Source organism: Rhinolophus hipposideros (assembly GCF_964194185.1).
Source record: "Rhinolophus hipposideros genome assembly, chromosome: 17".
Lineage (NCBI taxonomy): Eukaryota > Metazoa > Chordata > Mammalia > Chiroptera > Rhinolophidae > Rhinolophus > Rhinolophus hipposideros.
Genome location: NC_138063.1, coordinates 43,373,167 through 43,392,909, shown reverse-complemented (window position 1 = coordinate 43,392,909; position 19,743 = coordinate 43,373,167). Strand labels below are relative to the sequence as shown.

Genomic DNA, 19,743 nt, shown 5'->3' with positions numbered 1-19,743 from the left:
GTTTCCCCAAAAATAAGACGTAGCAGGACAATCAGCTTTAATGCGTCTTTTGGAGCAAAAATTTTACTATAAGACCAAGTCTGATATAATATAGTATAAGACTGGGTCTTACATTAATTTTTGCTCCAAAAGACGCATTAGAGATGATTGTCCGGCTAGGTCTTATTTTGGGGGAAACATGGTAGGTATTCTGTCAATGATCGTTTGCTTTGATTGAGGGTATGTAATTTGTCTTCATAGCTCTGTTCTGCTTTGGCACTGGTTACTTGTTACTTTCTGTTTTGTCGTTTTGTCTTTTTTCTCTGCTATTCTGTGAGCTCCTCAACAGCAGAAACTCATTTTTATTCACAAAACTGTGTTAAACTAATTTAGAGTTCCTAATAATTTGGATATGGTTCACTTGCATCCTGCTGAATACACGTGATCACACTGTTGCCAGAGAACCACTTTTATTTTTCCTACTATGGTGTTAGATTGAAAGGCTCTGTCTGTCATTGTTGCTTTTCCTTCTCCATTGAGTACCGTTCCTGTGACTGTCATGTGGAGTTTAAGAGACATGTTGAGTAGGCAATACATAGAAATACTATGACATAATATATTCTAACAGTAATGTTTATTTATAACATTCCTATTTAATAAAGAGCCTTCATTATGTCTTTCTATATTTTTAAGCTATGTTCTCTACAGCTGTGCTTTGTCATCCTCCCTGACCCACTCCATTCTTACTAATGCTTACCTACAATTTTTCTTACCTTTACACCTCTTTAACTCAGAACACTATTCATTTTTTCCAGATGGTATTTTGGTAAAATGGGGAGAAAAGATGCTGAAAGATTACTTCTGAATCCTGGGAATCAACGAGGTATCTTTTTAGTAAGAGAGAGTGAAACTACTAAAGGTATAAAAATGATGTTAATTAAAGTATAAAAATTTTCTTAGGCAGTATTTTGAGAAAGATAAAGTAAAAAGTTTCATTCCCCTGCCCCTCCAGGTGCTTATTCCCTCTCTATTCGTGACTGGGATGAAGTGAGGGGTGACAATGTGAAACACTACAAAATTAGGAAGCTCGACAATGGTGGATACTATATCACAACCAGAGCACAATTTGAGACTCTGCAGAAATTGGTAAAGCACTACACAGGTATGTGACTATTTCAAAGGTGAAAATTATTTCCTTATGTTCTATTTTATAATGACAGAATCCAAGTTTCATGCCAAGTTAAGGTTTAGCACGCTACTTCATATGCGGCATGTTCTCACTAGGTATCTGTTGTATTCTAGTTTTTAAATGACGAATAGGTAATACTTATTACCTGACTTGGATTCTTGGATGATGTGTTAAAACCACGTTATCATCATTTGAGTTCTTATTTAGGGACACTTATTAAGTAGGTAAAGCTGTTAAAGGGCTGGGCTATATGAGACTTCCTAAAGAATAAATCCAAATAAGATTTATTTATTAAATAAAATAAATCCAATGAAGATGCATTTTTCTTTTCCTGGAAAATTAACTGGTAGCAATTATATATTCTTCAGACTTCAAGGGCCTTTGAAAGGTATTCAATACTAGAGTCTTCTGTCTCAAAATTTGTCATTGCCAGTTGGATAAATGAATGCATCTGCAATTCTCTAAATGATTAATAATACTAGGGGAGAGGAAGTTTCCATGGCAGTCTTCTTCAGTGACAGCTAGCTGCAAACTGAGTCTGTCAAGTCAACCACCAATGTTGACATTGATGAAATGTTGCCAAGCAGTGGCATTTGTATGTCCTCTTTGGAGAAATGTCTCTTCAGGTCCTCTGCCCATTTTTCAGTTGGGTTGTTTGTTTTTGTTGTTGTTGAGTTGTATGAGTTCCTTGTATATTTTTTATACTAGCCCTTTATCGGAGGCGCTGTTGCAAAAATCTTCTCCCATTTGGTTGGTTGTCTATTTTGTTGGTGTTGTTTCTTTTGCTGTACAGAAAGAAGCTTTTAAGTTTGATATAGTCCCACTCATTTATTTTAGCTTTTACTTCCCTTGTCTTTGGAGTCAAATTTATAAAATGCTCTTTGAACCCAAGGTCCGTCCGTAAGTTTAGTACCTATGTTTTGTCTATGCAGTTTATTGTTTCAGGTCTTACGTTTAGGTCTTTGATCCATTTTGAATTAATTTTGGCACATGGTGACAGATAGCAGTCGTTTCATTCTTTTGCACGTGGCTTTCCAATTCTCCCAGCACCATTTATTGAAGAGGCTATACAACTCCCTTTTTGCATTTGTGCTTTTATATGAAAAAACTGATAGAACATTATGTTTTTGTTTTGACTGTTTATAATTTAAACTTTTTAAAACATTGATACTATATGTGCCGTAATTTTTGTAACCAATTCATTTTACAGTGTAGTTTATTCATTTATCTAGAACACGCTGATGGGTTATGCCACAAGTTAACAACTGTATGTCCAACTGTGAAACCCCAGACTCAAGGTCTAGCAAAAGATGCTTGGGAAATCCCTCGAGAATCTTTGCGACTAGAAGTTAAACTAGGACAAGGATGTTTTGGTGAAGTATGGATGGGTAAGAAGGCTGAACTTTTTTTTTTTTTATTGTTGTTTAGCCATAGATTTAAAAGCCACAATTTATGGTAAGCTATGTTGAAATATTTAAGGTAACTACTGCTCATTGGAGTTTGGTTTAAAGTCTCTTTAAGTGTATATTAAAATGGTAAAAGTGTTGTTTCTCTAGGAACATGGAATGGAACCACAAAAGTAGCGATCAAAACACTAAAACCAGGTACAATGATGCCAGAAGCTTTTCTTCAAGAGGCTCAGATAATGAAAAAATTAAGACACGATAAACTTGTTCCACTATATGCTGTTGTTTCTGAAGAACCAATTTACATTGTCACTGAATTTATGTCAAAAGGTATGTGTATATTGGTATCTCTTAGGGTATCCATGTTAATAAATTTTTTAAAAAGCAAGTTTTCGTTTCTATTTTTATGCATACAGGTTTTTATTGTATAGTGTTTTATTTATTTTTTATTATTGGGGAATATTGGGGAACAGTGTGTTTCTCCAGGGTCCATCGGCTCCAAGTCGTTGTCCTTCAGTCTAGTTGTGGAGGGCGCAGCTCAGCTCCAACTCCAGTTGACCGTTTTCAATCTTAGTTGCAGGGGGCACAGCCCACCATCCCATGTGGGAATTGAACCGGCAACCTTGTTGTTGAGAGTTCACTCTCTAATCAACTGAGCCATCCGGCCACCCCTCCAGAAGCTCAGCAGCAGCTCATTGTCTTCAGTCCGGTTGTGGAGGGCGCAGCTTACTGGCCCATGTGGGAATCAAACCAGCAACCCTGTTGTTCAGAGCGCACACTCTAACCCACTGAGCCATTCGGCTGCCCCTATTTTATAGTGTTTTCTAATTTAAGATTTTAATATAGACATTTAAAAAGAGAAAACATGACATTTTGTTTAACAGAAGTGATTTGCTGCTGTTATTCCAAGGGATAGTACAAAGTTTAAAAAGAAAATAAGGCAGAATGAATTTATTTTGAAAGGAACCATAAAGGAAGTGGAGTAGCTAGGAAAATGAAAAAAAAAAGTACTTGTACAAATTGAATTAAAATATTGCAATCCAAAAGATTTATATCATTAGTACTAAAGCAAAGAAATCAGGTAAGTTAATTTTATCTCAATATAAACATAATCATCATAGGACAGCTAAAACTTTCTTTTTCTATATTTCTACTATCAACTGAAATGTCTCGCATTCTACCAAACCCCAGACTCCAAGGTGGGATATTTAGTAACAGGGTTGGTTAGGGCCAGGATAGAGAAGGGAAGGTTTCTCTTCCCTCTTTTTTCCTTTGTAAGTGATGCTTTAGACATGGAACCAGTAAGTCATAAAATATGCTGATAGATTCGCTTTTTACCTTTTTGAATTTTATCTACATTTTTTTTACTCTTAACACGTCACTGATCCATAGTTAACACTGAGTATGTCATCCCTCTTCAGTAGTCCATCTTGGCCAATGATTCAGTTCCATCTAGTGGTGACAGGGCCAACTACAAGCTACACACTCGCTATAGGAAACCAACAGAAAAACTAAAAGGTTAACAGACATAGCCTACTAATTGATAACCAAAACATACGTAAAGCCCAAAAGCACAGGGCAATTTGGGGAAGGAACCTGTACTGCAAACCACTGCCAAATACTCCATTTCAGAGTACATTGGATGAACTAGAAAGGGAAGAAAGAAAAGGGACAATGAAGAAGAAGTTTAAAATCACAATATTGATAGCATAACAATATAATGGAGGTAAAACTAATGGTCCATAATATTGATTTCAAGAATTATTTAATTGAGGGAGCATGGTAGACGTCTGTGTTGTCAGGTTGCTGGGTTGGGATTATTTCTAGGTGGGAAATACAGAATGCAAGATCACAAATGTCCCTTCTAGTTTTAAAACTCTGTAATTTCCAGTTTTGCTATTTAGGTACTTAGCAGTTAGCTCTATGTAATCCATCCAAACTCATTGCCTCAAGTGCTTCCACATAAACCCAGTTTCTGGCCAAATGGGTCTTCTTGTTCCTTGTTTCCATGAGTTTGTTCATGTTAATTTCCTTACCTGGAATTTGGTTTCCCTGTCTCTTGACCAGTCTGTCAACTATACTTCTTTCAGATTGGACTTAAGTCAGGTGTTAGAAGCCTTCTGTTAATATCCCAATCTGCCATGATCATTATATGCTTTAATCTTTATTAGATTTATCATTATATGCTTTTATCTTTATTAGATTTCTAGAGTCAACTACTCTAGAAATCATTAACAGCCAAAATGTATTGAATGCCTGTAATGTACAAAGTACTGCTAGTTATTATAAGGTATCAAAGACATAAAGCTGCTCAAGTAACTTACATTAAATTTGGAGAGAAAAGACCGAAACTTCTGAAGAGTGAATTTTCAGTATAAAAGTAAACAACAGTTCACTGTAAACAAACAAAATTACAGGCCAAAGCATAATGAATTTCCAGGTGTTTGACACAGTCAGGAAGTATAATAGGAATTGAGGAAGAGATCACACAGACTGGACTAGAGAAAAATTAGAAAAGATGTCTTGAACTGCCCTTTAAGGTTATGAAGGATAAGGGAGGGTGAAGGGAAGAGTAGATAAAGGTATTTTCAAAGCTAGGAGGGTTGAGGAAATGGGTAACAAAGCCATGGCTAGTTGGAAGTACAGAAGTAGTAGAAGAAACTAGTTGGAAATGAGGCTAGAGAGGTACATGAGACAAACTTAAGGATTGCTTTGAATCGATTTCACTGTTATTTATTGACTACCTACTCTCTGCCAGGGTCAGGAATGAGCTTCAGAGGGTCCATGATCTTCCTCTGAAGTTAATGTATCAGCTTTTGTATACTTATGTATGTTTTCTGGAAAGAGAGTTCATAGTTTTAATCAGATTCTCAAAATAACACATGAACCAAAAAAAGATTAAAGACCACTTAATAAGATCTAAAACATTCTATGATAAATTTGAAACATTTGAAGTGGGATGGGATTTGTTGTGATTGGTTAAAAATCAGAGAAGAGGAATTGTCAAAATGATACAAATTCTAATCTTGAATTTCTATGCTTTGCAGCTTTTGCACTATTTTAGCACTTATCTGTTGTTACACTGAATGCTGTTCTACTTAGTGTATTGATCAAAGAACTGTATCTTCTGCTTTCTATATATTCTGCATTGTCATGTATGAGGTGTGATAAAAAATATGAATGTTTAAATAAAAAAATTTACTACAGTAAAAGACACATTGCCATTAATCCCCCTCAAAATACTCTCCCTTGCTTCAAACACACTTATCCATCCTATTGGTCTCGCCACTTTCTGAAGCAGTTCTGGAAGTCCTCTTTCGTGAGTGTCTTTATTTGCTCTGTCATGGCTGCCTCAAAGTTCTGAATCATTTTGACTTTGGGGAAGAGCTAGAAGTTGCACGGTGCCATATTCAGTGAATGAGGTGGATGAGGACACACCGTAATGTTTTGACAGAAATTTCCATACCAGAAGCAATGTGTCACACGGAGCATTTCCACTGTGATCAAAAAATACAGTGAATGCTGCTTCCGAGTGCCATCCAATGGAAAGGCAGGGCTCTTCAATACGGGAGGTGGTGAGTTGAACCTTAGTAACATTGTTTGACAAGTTTCAACTTGTTCGGTGCATTCGGATGTGAGCTACAGTTGAGAGAAGGTGTGTTTTAAAGTGTGCCATAAATCATCCTCCATCATGACAGCTCTCCATGTCACACATTGCTTCTAGTATGGCAGTTTCTGTCAAATAAAAACATTACTGTGTGTCCTCATTCATCTCATTCATCTTATTCACTGGATTTGGCACCGTGCGACTTCTACCTCCTCCCCAAAGTCAAAATGACTCAGGACATCCAGGTAGCACATCCAGGACAGCACAACTAGACTTACGAAAGAGGACTTCCAGAACTGCTTCAGGAAGTAGCAAGAACGATGGGATAAGTGTGTTTGAAGCAAGGGAGAGTATTTTGAGGGGGGATTAATGACAATGTGTTTTTTACTGTAATAAATTTTTTTAAGTTTAAACATTCACCGTATTATTTGATCATACCTCAGTACTTGCCTCGCTTTGCACATGTGCAAGAGTCTGTAGTGCGTTGGCTGACAACAGCATTAACATCACATGGAAACTTGTTAGAAATGCAAACTTGGGATGAGGCCCAGTAATCTTCACTTCTCCACCCGCTTAGGTAAATAGTCCATTGACGCTATCAGTCCCATTTATTAAATCTCTCTGGAAAATTTCCCCTTCTCACTGTTCCAACTATCATTGCTAGATTTTAACATAATAGTCTCTCTTTCCTAGACTACTGCACAGAATTTAAACTTACTCCTTTTATGCAGTTTGGCCCAGTTTCATTCTTCATATGACCATTGGAGTTACTGCTTTTTTAACCTGAATCCTATCATATTACTTCTCAGCATAAAACTTCATATAAAAAGGATAAAGTCCATTTATGCATTACCTTCTGTGTTCCAACTCTTTCCTTCTGCAGCCTCATTCTCATTAGTTCCCATCTTTGGACCCTGTGTTCTTACATAACAGGGACTGTTTTCAGTTCCCCGAACTTACTGTGCTGTTTCATGGATTACAGCTTTTGTGCTTGTTACTTCTTCCTGTAATTCCATTTGCCCTCATTCTTCCTTTAAAATGCATTCCCTTTGTGAAGCCTTTTCTGACTTGTCCATAGAATTAACTATATCCATTATGTGTCCACTGTCATTTCTACAATTACTTTTATAACACCCACTGTACAATATTTGTTTGCATATATTTTATGTCTATGCTTGCATACTAGACCAAGATCTTTTCAAGGGCAGAGACCATGACTTACTTTGTATCTTCTATGACTTTTACAGTGTCTACCATGACCTTCAATAAATATTTGAATGGGCAGATAAATGGACAAACAATAATGTGTTCTCCCTACAGTAGACAGACCGGAAGAAATATAGATATTCTCTGACTTTAAATTTCTATAAGTGAAACTAAGTCATGATTTTTCCTGTTTCATAATCCTGTCAACATAGAAGGAGCTTTCTTTATCTTGTTTTGTTTTCTTATACTTCTTTTTTGAACTTTGAAATTTACAGAAAAGTTGCAAAAATAATACAAAGAATTCCCATATGTATTTCAGCCAGATTTGCCAATTGTTAACTAGATATATTTATCAGTATATAAAATATAACAGTTTTCTCCTGAACCATTTAAGAGTACTTTGCAAACATTATGCTCCCTTTACCTCTGAATAACTTTAGTGTTTGTCTCCTAAAGACAAAAACACTGTCTTAGATAACCACAATGTAATGATCAAATTCAGGAAATGTAACATGGATATAATTCTGTTATCTACTACCAGTCCATATTCAGATTTCAACAGTCATCCCAATGATGTCCTTAATTATAGCAGTTTTTCCCTGATCTAGTATTCAATCCATGGTCATGGGTTTCTTTTAGTTGTAATTTCTCTTTGGTCTTCTATAATTTGGAGCAGCCCCTCAGCCTTTCTTGTCTTTCATAGCATTGTTATTTTTGAAGAGAACAGTACCGTTTTATAAAATGTGTCTTAATTTGGGTTTGTTTGATACTTTCTCCTGATTAAATTCAGGTATATGGTAAATTTTTTACCAGTAATAGAAGTTTAGCAGCTAGACTTTTCTAGCCTTTCTCTCATGGTACTTTGCTGTTCTATATCTTCTGCTAAAATTGAGAAACATTAGTTGGACTAACACTTCCATGTCATCTCAGCCACTTTGATTTAGTTTTAAGTACCCAAAATACTCCCAGTTGTCTGAGCTCTTGATTCAGGTTGACTTAAAAATATATAAGTATCTAATACTACTTTTTGAATCAAAATTGGGACTGTTGATGTTGATCAGAGCGTGGAATGCCTATAATCTGGTGAGGTTATTGCACTTTCCCTTTTTTCATATGTTATTGGGAGAAATTTATAAAATTTCAGATTAGGGACCTCTTCTAAAATCTTAAAGGTAGTTATTTAGAAATGCCAGAGCTGCAAAAAAATATTAAAGAATGAAAAGCTGAAGTTTTGTGTTGTGATGTGGTGATTTGTTTAGAGGTGGGGGAACGTTTTCAATCCTAATTTGAGATTTGCTATGAATGTCTTGCTGTCTCTTCTAGGGAGCTTATTAGATTTCCTGAAGGAGGGAGATGGAAAGTATTTGAAGCTCCCACAACTGGTCGATATGGCTGCTCAGGTACTTGTGTATCCGTGTATCTATTTAAATTGAAAGTTTATAGTAAAAACGTAAAATAATTTTAGTAGAATATGATTGTTTATATAATGAAATCATGGATTTGTAAAGCTGGAGGGGATGTTAGAGGTAATCTAGTCTGATCTCCTTATATTACAGGTAGTATAGTTTCCAAAACCAACAGGTATCTAAAATTCATATAACTTTAGTATTAGAACCAGGCATGTAACTCCCATTACAATTCTGTCTTGATCATATAGACTTTCAGAAACATATGTATCCACAAATATAAAATCTGCATGTATGCATATTTATGTTACAAAAGATAAATTTTAAGACAATGAATGATTGCTATTCCAAAGAAAATAGTACTATTGGAAATCTAAAAGTATAGGCTGAAATTTAGAGAAACTTTATCCTAAGAAAATGTATATGTAAGACTTTAGCATATGCCAATTCTAGTCCACATACCTGAATTCAAGGCTCATAAACAATAGTAAGGGTCGGCAAACAATTTTTGTAAAGTCCAGATAAATGTTTTAGGCTTTGTAGGCTACATAGTCACTGTTGTTTCTCCTTCTCTTCCTCCCCCTCTCCTCTTTCCCTCCTCTCCTTCTCTTTCCCTCCTCTCCTTCTCTTTCCCTCCTCTCCTTCCCTCTCCCTCTCATTCTCCCTGCCTCTCGTCCTCTTCTCCCTTTTCCCTTTATATCATACTTTTTTTTTTCTTTCCAAGATTGCTGATGGTATGGCATATATTGAAAGAATGAACTATATTCACCGAGATCTTCGAGCTGCTAATATTCTTGTAGGAGAAAATCTTGTGTGCAAAATAGCAGATTTTGGTTTAGCAAGGTTAATTGAAGACAACGAATATACAGCAAGACAAGGTAAAATTACTTTTTAATAAATGCTTGTAGCCTAAGGTTCAACAGGTTTTCTTATTTATCATTCTTTTGAATCTACATGGTTTTACAGAATAAGAATAGCTCTAGATCCTCTCAGAAGAGTCAAAGAAATATTGATTTTATTCATAAACTTATATGCAATACATGATACCATCACTTTCTGGTAGTTATTTCCTCGAAGAAGAACTTGACAGGATGTTCTTTGCATTTAAATAGAGCTCCCTTTATACTCCCGTTACATTTCTCTTTACACTTCTTGTGGCATGCCAACAAATAGACATTTTAAAATTCCTTTTGTAATAAACTTCAGAATCATTGAGATTTTATTACACTAAGGAGCAGAAAAGGTGTATTCGAAGCTATATTAAGAAATAGCATACAATTTTATAAAGGTTTTGAAAACCATTTCTATGCCAGATTTACAGTAGTTCTTTATTATATATAAAATTGTGTTAAAAACATTTGGAAGATTGAGTCTGTAAAGAGAGAGGGAAGGGGCCTTGTGAAATTAACATAGGCTCATTCTTCTATTTTGGCGTCTGTCTCTAAACACATTTAGTACACACTTAATGAACACACATAATATATGCATATGGAAAGAGTATGGGTTTTTTAATCCCAATTCCATCTCTTGTTAGTCCAGAAATTTCAACCAAATTATCAAAGCTCTTTGACTGAGCCTCAGTCTCTTCACTTATAAAGACAACATGGTAATTTTTACTTTTCAAGATTCTTGTGAAACTTTAATGAAGTAATAGACATGTAGTGACTGACATTACCTAACATAGTAGATGCTCCGTAAATATCAGAGCTTACATTTTAATGGGAAAAGTAGACCTATATATAAATAACTATAAAGCAAGCTATAGTTATTAATGTCGTTAATAACTATAGTCATTACGTGTAATTAATGTCAAAAGTGGAAAGCACTGTGGGAAAGCAGAGAACAGGAAAGACTTCACACAGGTGATGGCTTGAGAGCAGGACCTTGAAGAGAGTGTCACTGACAGGCAGATGGAATAAGGTCCAATACACACGACCACATAGGTGGTTCATCCTGCATGAAGCCTTCAGTGATCCTCCACACCTACAAAAAAATGTGGCGTGTCCTTTACCACCGTCTCCTGCTCTATAGTTCCACTTCTCCTGTAACGGATGTTTGAGTCCCTTCATGTGCTAAGCGCAGGGCGCAGCTGTCAGAGGGCATGGTTTCTTCTATCAAGGAGCTCACTGACTAATGCCTGAGAACGAATTGTGAACAGACTAGTAAACCCAGTATAACGGTTAGTGAAGGTTTATTTAGTAGACACACCAAAAAACAAATGTTTTTCATCTATCTGTTACCATCTCCTATTACTGTTGCATAAAAGCATTTTAGCACTACACAAGTAGGAAGGACGTAATCTCAGAATAAAGGACATACATATAAATTAATAATTTTAACTTTCTGAATTGAAATGTAATCCTTTTCCTCTCTTTTTTTTTAATCAGACTGATTTTTTGTTTGTTTTTATCAGACAGGGACTACATTGGTACACAAACCATTGGGAACTGTTGTCTTAAACCGCAGGTGCCAATCGGGGGGATTTTGTCTCCTAAGGGACATTTGGTAATATTAATATCAGTGTCTTGAGACTTTTTGGTGGTTACAAGTGGGAGGCTGCTCCTGGCATCTGGTGGGTACAGACCAGATGTACTGCTGGACATCCTACGATGTGGAAACTAGTCCCCCACCAAACAAAGAATAATCGTGCCCCAAATGCCAGTAGTGCCAGGTTGAGAGACCCTGCCTTCAGCAGTGCTTTCTTTTCAACCTCCATACCTTTGTGCAGTTCCCTCCAGCTAGAATATCTTTCTATTCTTCTACTATAATCTTTACCTTTAAAAAGCCTAACCAGTTTTTAAGACTTAACTTAGCTTAACTTAGCCCCTTTTCTAATGAAACCTTTTGTGATTGTACTAGTGAAAATTGATTTTCTGTTAGAACATCTAAAGAACTATTTTACAGCACTGTATACGTACACATAGAAATAACTTGAAGTATGTGAGACACCTGTAATCGCCACTTTAAGTATATAAGCTTCACAAAGGCTGTCTTCCGCCATAACAATGAGCATAATGTCTTGTACATAAAAAGCATATACTAAATATTTGAATAAATAATATAGACTTTCAAAAATAGTATAATAAAAGAGATTATGGTCAAAAAACAGTAGACATTAGAACCCAACAGAATATGCCTTCTTCACCCAAAGGTTAGTTATAGCTACTAGATGATTTACTTAAAAGCTAAAGGTTCTATAATCCATGTTTTTGGTTGCTTGTTATTACAGTTTCTATTTCTGTTTTTTCTTTTAATGGTTTTCTGTCCCCACCAACAATACTTTTTTTTATATCACTGAATATCTTACCAGGAATAAATGTGATTTATTTTAATACAAATTTTAAATAATAAAATATTTTCCATATATCTTATACTTTTGAAAAATGTAACACTGATGACACATACAATAAAGATATTGACAAAAAAAATTAGCCCTCCTTATGCCATATTTACACAAATAGATTTTTAAAAACAATTTACTTAAGCGAGATTGTCAATACTGTTTTAGGTGCAAAATTTCCAATCAAATGGACAGCTCCTGAGGCTGCACTATATGGTCGATTTACCATAAAATCCGATGTATGGTCATTTGGAATTCTACTGACAGAGCTGGTAACAAAGGGCAGAGTGCCATATCCAGGTAAGCTTCATTTCATTAGCTCTTGGTTATCCCATCAGTGACTTTAACTCGAGTTTGTTAGGAGCAGAAATGCAAGAGGAGAGAGAAAGGCCTTCATTTCTTGTTTCTGTCTGTCTCTTTTCTGCCCTTCCTTTCTCTTTTTATTTTGGCGTTGGGTGGACAGCAGCCTTTGAGAGTCACAATCCTTGAGTTAGGGCAAGCACCTGAGGTGTGCCCCACATTCATCTCAGCTTTTTCCCGTAGGGCATTTTCCAAAAGAGCCATTTACCTCTGCTATTCTCTCAGATGATAAACCCCAGCCTGTGATAACTAACACAGGTGACCTGCAGGTGGGGTCAGGGGGTTACAAAGAAACACCAGAAAGGAACTGTGTCATAACTTGAAGAAAATCAAACAGGTGATATTAGATCAGGAAACTGTTTCAGGAGAGTGATTTGACATGACGTTACATAGTAGGGATATTTGGCAAAACCAGGACTAGAACTCTTTCTTCTGAATTCTGTTTTAATGTCATTTTAGACACTATCTTGTCACTGTTCCTCAGTAGCCTAAGTTTGGTCATTAATAACTGGTACTATCAGAAAGTATCAGTACCTCAGAGTAGCGTCCTAAAGTTTCATTAATCAAATGGAGTTGGCTTTTGAAGGCATTAGTGTTAAAAGAAAGGGTTTAGGTGGAAGGAAAAAATTAGACATGTTGAAAGAGGCTAGCATTTTCTAAGTTCTTGATACACTTTGACATTGAAAATTTACTTTATGTCTTCATTAAAATAACCTTTTACTAAGTAAACTTACTGTACTTTGAATCAGTTCATGGCTAGGGGATTTATTCTGTTCTTTTTTTTTCTAGTTTTGAGAAATGATTGACATACATCACTGTATAAGTAAGGAGTATAGCATGATGGTTTGAGTTACATATATGTTGTGAAATTTACCACAGTAAGTTCATTGTATACTAGTGGTGTTTGGCATTGTTATTGTTTAATGTTTGAATCTCGTGTGTTAGGTATGGTAAACCGTGAAGTGCTGGAACAGGTGGAACGAGGATATAGGATGCCTTGCCCTCAGGGCTGTCCAGAATCCCTACATGATTTAATGAATAATTGTTGGAAGAAGGACCCTGATGAAAGACCAACATTTGAATATGCCCAGTCCTTCTTGGAAGACTACTTCACTGCTACAGAGCCACAGTACCAGCCAGGGGAAAATTTATAATCCAAGTCACCTATTTTATATGCACAAACCTGCCAAAATGTAAAAACTTACGTAGACTTCTTCACTTACGTATAAGAATCGAAAGAAGAAAATCTTCACTCTGCATGTTTTTAATGGTAAACTGGAATTCCAGATATGGTTGCACAAAACCACTTTTTTTTTTCCAAGTGTTAAACTGTAAAGTACCAATGATGAATTTTCAACTTATTTCAGGGTCCAAAGAAAAATATAGCTAAGGTATTGATGATAGTTCGATAGCATGACAATGAAGAGCAACAAGGCTACTGTTTATAAATCACTTCTTTCTTTTGTTCCCCAAACTCAAAATTGTTAACAAAATTATTTACCATTATAGAAAAAATTGGGGAGATCAAAACAATACCATAATAAAATCTAAAATCAAGGAACTTCATGGGACCAAACAATTCCATTCCATTTCTAAAATTTTCTTCAATTCATTATTCTCAAAAGTTTTTTTTATATGTTGAACAGTTAATATGCAATCTTAATATATGCCTCCCTTGCATGGAAATTAGCAAGGTTTTAGCAGCAGAAAGGAATACAAACAACATCTAAAACTTGATTAAATGTTAATGACAGTGGGATTTGAAAGTATAATGCACTATGTTAACACTCAAACTCATGGAACTGGAAAATAGAAGAAGAAACTTTTCACTTTAGTCATTTCTGAAAAGCTCAGTTTCGAATAATGAAGGTAACTAGAAAGTGATTTAATCTTTTATAAGGTTGCATTGATTTTTTTTTAAAGGCAATATATAATTGAATTTGTACTATCCAATCTACGGGGGTAAAGTCCCCATGTTTAAGTAGTCCTTTTTAAAAAAATAGACTGGTGGTGTAAGATATTGCTAAGTATGAACTTACGGTGATAGTTGCCACAAATGTAAAATATCACGAGGTCAGGGACTTGAATGCACTTTTGCTCTTATTGCAGATACACTAACAGAGAGGAAAATGTATTTAAAAGAAATATGAAAAAAGAAAATGTGAAAGTTTTACAGATAGAGGGATGGAATGTTGTTTAATGTTGGTGTTACGGAGTGACAAAGTGGCTTTGCTGGCAGTCAGTAGTTCCTCACTTAACCTATTTTGTGAAATTTTAAGAGTTACAAGGTATGACTATAAGACAAATCTTACAATAAACACTAAATGAATGTTATAGCCTTAAAATAAGTTAAGGCTCTCCGCTAATTCCAGTGATACAGCTTTTATGCCAAACATTTTTAAAATTCCAGTTTTCAAATCTGTGTTGAATCTACATTTACTTTTTAAATATACTTAATGGTGATAAATTTTTTTTCCCTTATAGAATTTAGTTGATATGGAGCGTAAAACTTATTCAGAATGATAACGGGGGTAAAAAGAGGGGACAGTTTTTGCCCTTTTAAAGTACAGAAGTTAAACATACAAAATAAGACTGATTTTTATGACTAACTCAGAAAGACATTCTAAAATGTGAATTTGAATAGCATTACCGGCTTAAGGATTTAGCAAAGGAACTGAATCTGATAAAATAAGTCTAGTATTTGTTTTAAAATACTCTTATAGTCACACTTTAACTAAAGCAATATATCAGGTCCCCATATTTTAGGAATATAATTTTTACCTACCATCACTTACCTGATTTAATCATTAAGTTTAAAATTCTGTGCCATTTTATCTACGTTGAAACTCAAACCATTTTAAAATGTGACAGATAAACTTCATGTAAGTTGGCAACAGTTCTGGTACTAAAAATTATTGTGGTTTCTTATGTTTACATAACCTGCTTAGTATTGACTCCCTCTTCAAAGAGGATCTTCCTACGAAGACTGCCATCATCATTTACCCTTAACGTCTGCAACCTGTGACATCAGATTTTTAAAGGGCTTCATGTGAACTATGATACAATTTTTCTATCATTTAAAAAAGGATAATAAAATTATATGTTTATGTACTAATTTTGTTCAAAAAAAATAAGCCAGAAAAAGTTGATGGTATTTATTAGGTTTTAACTGAATGGAGCTGTTCCTTATAATATCAGTTGTATAGTAAGGGAGTAACACTAACTCAATGTGTATTCAATTTAAATGGTTATTTTTAAATTTCCAAGAAAAATAGACAACTTTGTACATTTGAAGATTCGTTTCCAACAGCTTTTCATCTTCAATATCTTAATGTGGACTTTAACCCTTACCCAAAAAAAAGTTGGCAAAAATGATCTTCTAGCACACTTTTCAAATAAGTAATGGTAGCCTAAAACTTAATATTTTTATAAAGTATTATATTGTTTTGTGGATAATTGAAATAAAAATTCTCATTGAATGTACCCATTTATCTTTTTAGCTACTATTCATAATTTCGCATCCATTTTTTTGAATTGGTATTTAAAGTAAAGTATGTTCTGAATTTGTTCTTTCATTGGGGGGGAAAAAAGTGTTCACTTACAACTCTTAATAAAGAATTGATTTAATTCTGCTCAAGTCCAAAACATTGAACTCATTCTATGTGGTTAATTTTCCTTGTCAGGTGAGTGACATTATTTTTACAAGTTTTTTTGTTTTGTTTTTTTTAAATTATACTAGCAACTACAGTTAATGATTGTACAGAGAAACATAAGTGATTTGAGTTAAGCTATTCATAGAGAATCTGTGTTGAAGAATATAAAATAGAATAACTTTTCATCATGAGGGATTTAATTTTATAACAATGAAAAATACATGAGCCTTATTTCTGTGTGTGTTTTACCTTCTATAAGTATAATGAAAATAAAGTTATACTAAATTATGAATGGCCAATCAAAAGCATTTGTTATTTTCAATAAGATATTAATATTAGTTACCTTTTACTATATTATCTAAAATTATTAACTTTGTTGTTCCCTAATGATTGCAGAGTAACATTTAATCAAACACATAATTTAGTAAACATTTATTAAATATTTTTATACAGTATAGTAATAGTTCCTCAATATTTTCCTAGTTTGCTAGTTGCTCTTAATTTTGCATGTAATTTTTGAAATTTAAGTTTGTACATTTGTATATTGTCAAATCTCCTTTTTAATGCTGAAAAAGTCCTTTGCATCCCAAGATTAAATATTCGTCTCATCTGTTATATTTTATACTTTTCATTTTTTACATTTCTCTTTAATTCATTTTGAAGTTTTTGGTTATAAAATGTGACTTATGGGTCTAGCCTGGTTTTTGTTTCCATATAGTTAATTTTCCCAGCACCATTTATTGGTTAATTCATTCCCATTCACTGGTTTGGGTTCTTTATTTATGCATATATCTACACACATCTGTTTTGTCCATTCTTCCGTCAACATAACGGTTAATTACTAATCACTTGATAATGCATTTTAATAATTAAGCAAGTTATCTTTGATACATATATTTTTAAATCTTGTTATTCCTGCAAATTCTTCATGAAGTTTAGACTTTATTTTTCATATTCCCAAAAAGTTCATGTGAGATTTTGGTTAGGATTACATTATTCTTATAAATTAATTTGGTAAGAATTAACATTTCAAATGTCTTCCCACCCCATTTATGCAAATCTTCATTTATATCTCTTAGTAAAGTTCTCCAAGACTTTTGTCTATAGCATTGGAAGATGAATCTCATCTCTTGTCTGATGATAACTGCTGTAAAGATGCCATCCCAGCTGCTGGAGAGCAGGTCCCCACTTTGTTACAAAAGAAACCAAAGTGCAGAGATGAGGAAAACAGTGGGCCCCAACAGCATTTATTTCCTTAAAACCAACACCTCCCCTACCTTTCTCCATTTTCTCCTTTTTTTGTTTAAATGACATCAAGTTAAGTTTCTATCACCAACAACCAGAGTCCTGATTAACATTCAAACTGCCAATACAGAAAGGAATACTTCTGATTAAAATAAGCAGCAGGTGCTGGGCATCATCCATTTGCCGCTCCACATCCATACTGCTGGAAGGCTGACCTGCACTTACTGTGAGTTCCCTCTCTGGTTTCCTGTTGGGTTAAGCCAATGAGGAACTCTAACAAAAGATCTTGAAAAAGAGATCAAAATATCCATCCCCCTGGTTCCATTGTGAGGTTGGGCTGGCTGTGTCCTTCAGTCAGATTCCTTTCAATATGGCCTCTCTTTCTGGGGATTGATAACAGCTCCCATCCCTTATCTCTTCTGCCTTAGGGGTACTTCTAACTGGTTACTGCATTAATTCTTGTGGTACCCCTGTCTTGCTGGTGGTCCCTTTTTAAGTATCCTTGATTTGTCTTAATTTGAGTGTGCCACCTGTTTCTAGTTGGGACCCTGATGTTTGTCATACTACCAATAGCTGTATCAGTAGAAAATAGAAAATTTACATCATTACATCAAAGTGACAGTTGATACAAAACTAAAAATTTATAATAGCAACATACAATATTGTATTAAATGTAAAATTACCATAAGATCTTATTAACTGGAGAGAAGAGCAAATTTTAAGCATATTTAATACTCCCAATTTCAAAACTGGAATCTTTTGAGTTTTTCAATTAAATTTATATTTTTCAAAAATTGGTAAACCATATGTGGTAAAACTCCATTAAACAGAATGATTACTTGTTACATCCCAATTCAAAAACTGAATGAATCAATTCATGAATTGGATAAATGAATAGGAATGAGGTGGTGGGAGTGTTCAGCTAAGAAAAAGAGAAAATGGAAGAAAAAGTATCCAAAAAATTAGTAAAACAATGAGAGCTGAGTTAGACAATGTGAAAATTCCTTAGTAGCAAGAATGGCCCACAGATCTTTAAGAAACATCTGATACTGTAAAATGCTTGCTCAGCTCTCCTGTGACCACAAACCTTCCTTCAAACCTGCTTTACACAGCTTTGTGTCAGTGGCATTTAGGGAAGTAAAGTAAAAGTTAACATTTGCATTTCAGACTTCTCTTGGAAAATGAGAAGATGCAGCAACCGAGGGCTCTAATTTCCACAGGACCACAATGGTAGCTAACTGGCTACCGCTTTCAAAGAGCAAAGGCCCTTACCCCCAGTCACAGCTGCCTATTGCCTCAGTCCTTTGCTTCCTGGTGCTTGCCTAGCCTCTGTAGGCATTTGAGTTGCCCATGTCAGCCTTAAGCCAAAAGAATTCATTCAACAGGGTTATATGCATCCTGGAGCAGCAGAGGTGACTCGGGTGTCCCTGAAAATACCCACAGGAACACATGGTAATAGGATAGTATGTAGCATTGCTTCCCAAACATTTAATCTTCAAACCATTTCCCAGAGGTAGGAACTGAAAGGTGGTGTGCTGTACTGCAAGGCAAAGGCTCAGTGAACCCTCTAAAACGGTATTAAAAACTAAACGCGTGTGCAAACGCTGGGGGCTGGGGGCTGGGGGGAGTGTCCATAGCTTTTACCATGTTCTCAGAGGGATCCTATAGCTCCGAAAATAAGTCCTTGCAATCTGGAGGACAGAGCCCAGGGTTTACAGGAAGACACTTTGCCACTTGGCTGTGTGGCCTCGAGCGAGTCATTTAAATCACTTGATCTCTTTGAATCCCCATTTTTTTCACTAATAAAATGAAAATGACTTTCAGGGTTGGTCAAATAAGAGTTAATGTATTGAAAGCACTTTGCATTAGCAGGGGTGTATTAAGTGGTGACTTGCCTCTTAATTAATCAGGTGGCAAACTGAGGCTCAAGTCACTTAAACACACCTAGGATTTTCAAGCCCACGGCTATCCTGGCTGCGCCGGCCTCGATCTGCGGACTCACAGCGGAGCCTGTGGCCCGAATCTGCTTCCAGGAGATCACACTCTGGTCAGAACCGGCTTCTTCCTCCTGGGCGCAGCTCCCGGGAAGGTCACTCGGTGAGTTTCCAGTCCCGGGCGGAGCAGGGTCCTGCGGGGGCGCTGACAAGGCGCGGGGCCTCCTTGTACCGGGGGTCCGCCGCGACCCTGAGCGGTTCGCGCGGGGAAACGCCGGCCAGTGCCGGGCGGAAATGAGGCAGGAAGGCTGGTGGCTCCCGGGAGCTGGGAGCCTGACCTGCAGCTGGGGTCCCGCCATATTCTCGTGTGCGGCCACGCCCCCGGACCGCGCGGCCAATCAGAGCCCGCTGTGCCGGC

The 19,743-nt window shown here is 35.8% G+C and overlaps 2 protein-coding genes across 4 annotated transcripts in view; one reads left to right on the top strand and one right to left on the bottom strand.

Annotated features, from left to right (window-relative positions):
- YES1 (YES proto-oncogene 1, Src family tyrosine kinase) overlaps nt 1-16,760 on the top strand; it is a 72,846-nt gene extending 56,086 nt beyond the window's left edge. For all 3 annotated transcript variants that reach the window (XM_081078193.1, XM_081078191.1, XM_081078192.1), the window contains 8 exons: nt 795-898; nt 992-1,141; nt 2,401-2,556; nt 2,725-2,904; nt 8,711-8,787; nt 9,518-9,671; nt 12,302-12,433; nt 13,439-16,760. In XM_081078193.1, the coding sequence (XP_080934319.1) occupies nt 795-898; nt 992-1,141; nt 2,401-2,556; nt 2,725-2,904; nt 8,711-8,787; nt 9,518-9,671; nt 12,302-12,433; nt 13,439-13,647 (1,162 nt within the window). In that variant the 3' untranslated portion in view covers nt 13,648-16,760. The remainder of the gene's footprint in view (nt 1-794; nt 899-991; nt 1,142-2,400; nt 2,557-2,724; nt 2,905-8,710; nt 8,788-9,517; nt 9,672-12,301; nt 12,434-13,438) is intronic.
- LOC308509717 (uncharacterized protein) lies at nt 9,667-19,685 on the bottom strand. Its single transcript, XM_081078194.1, has 2 exons — nt 19,336-19,685; nt 9,667-10,930 (listed from the first exon to the last, which is right to left on the bottom strand). Exons 1-2 carry the CDS (start codon nt 19,682-19,684, stop codon nt 10,917-10,919), a joined length of 363 nt encoding a protein of 120 aa, XP_080934320.1. The 5' UTR covers nt 19,685; the 3' UTR covers nt 9,667-10,916.
- Nucleotides 19,686-19,743: the final 58 nt, after the last annotated feature.

Coding starts and splice junctions, on each gene's coding strand:
- LOC308509717 (XM_081078194.1), bottom strand. CDS start 19,684: ATGGCGGGACCCCAGCTGCAGGTCAGGCTCCCAGCTCCCGGGAGCCAC.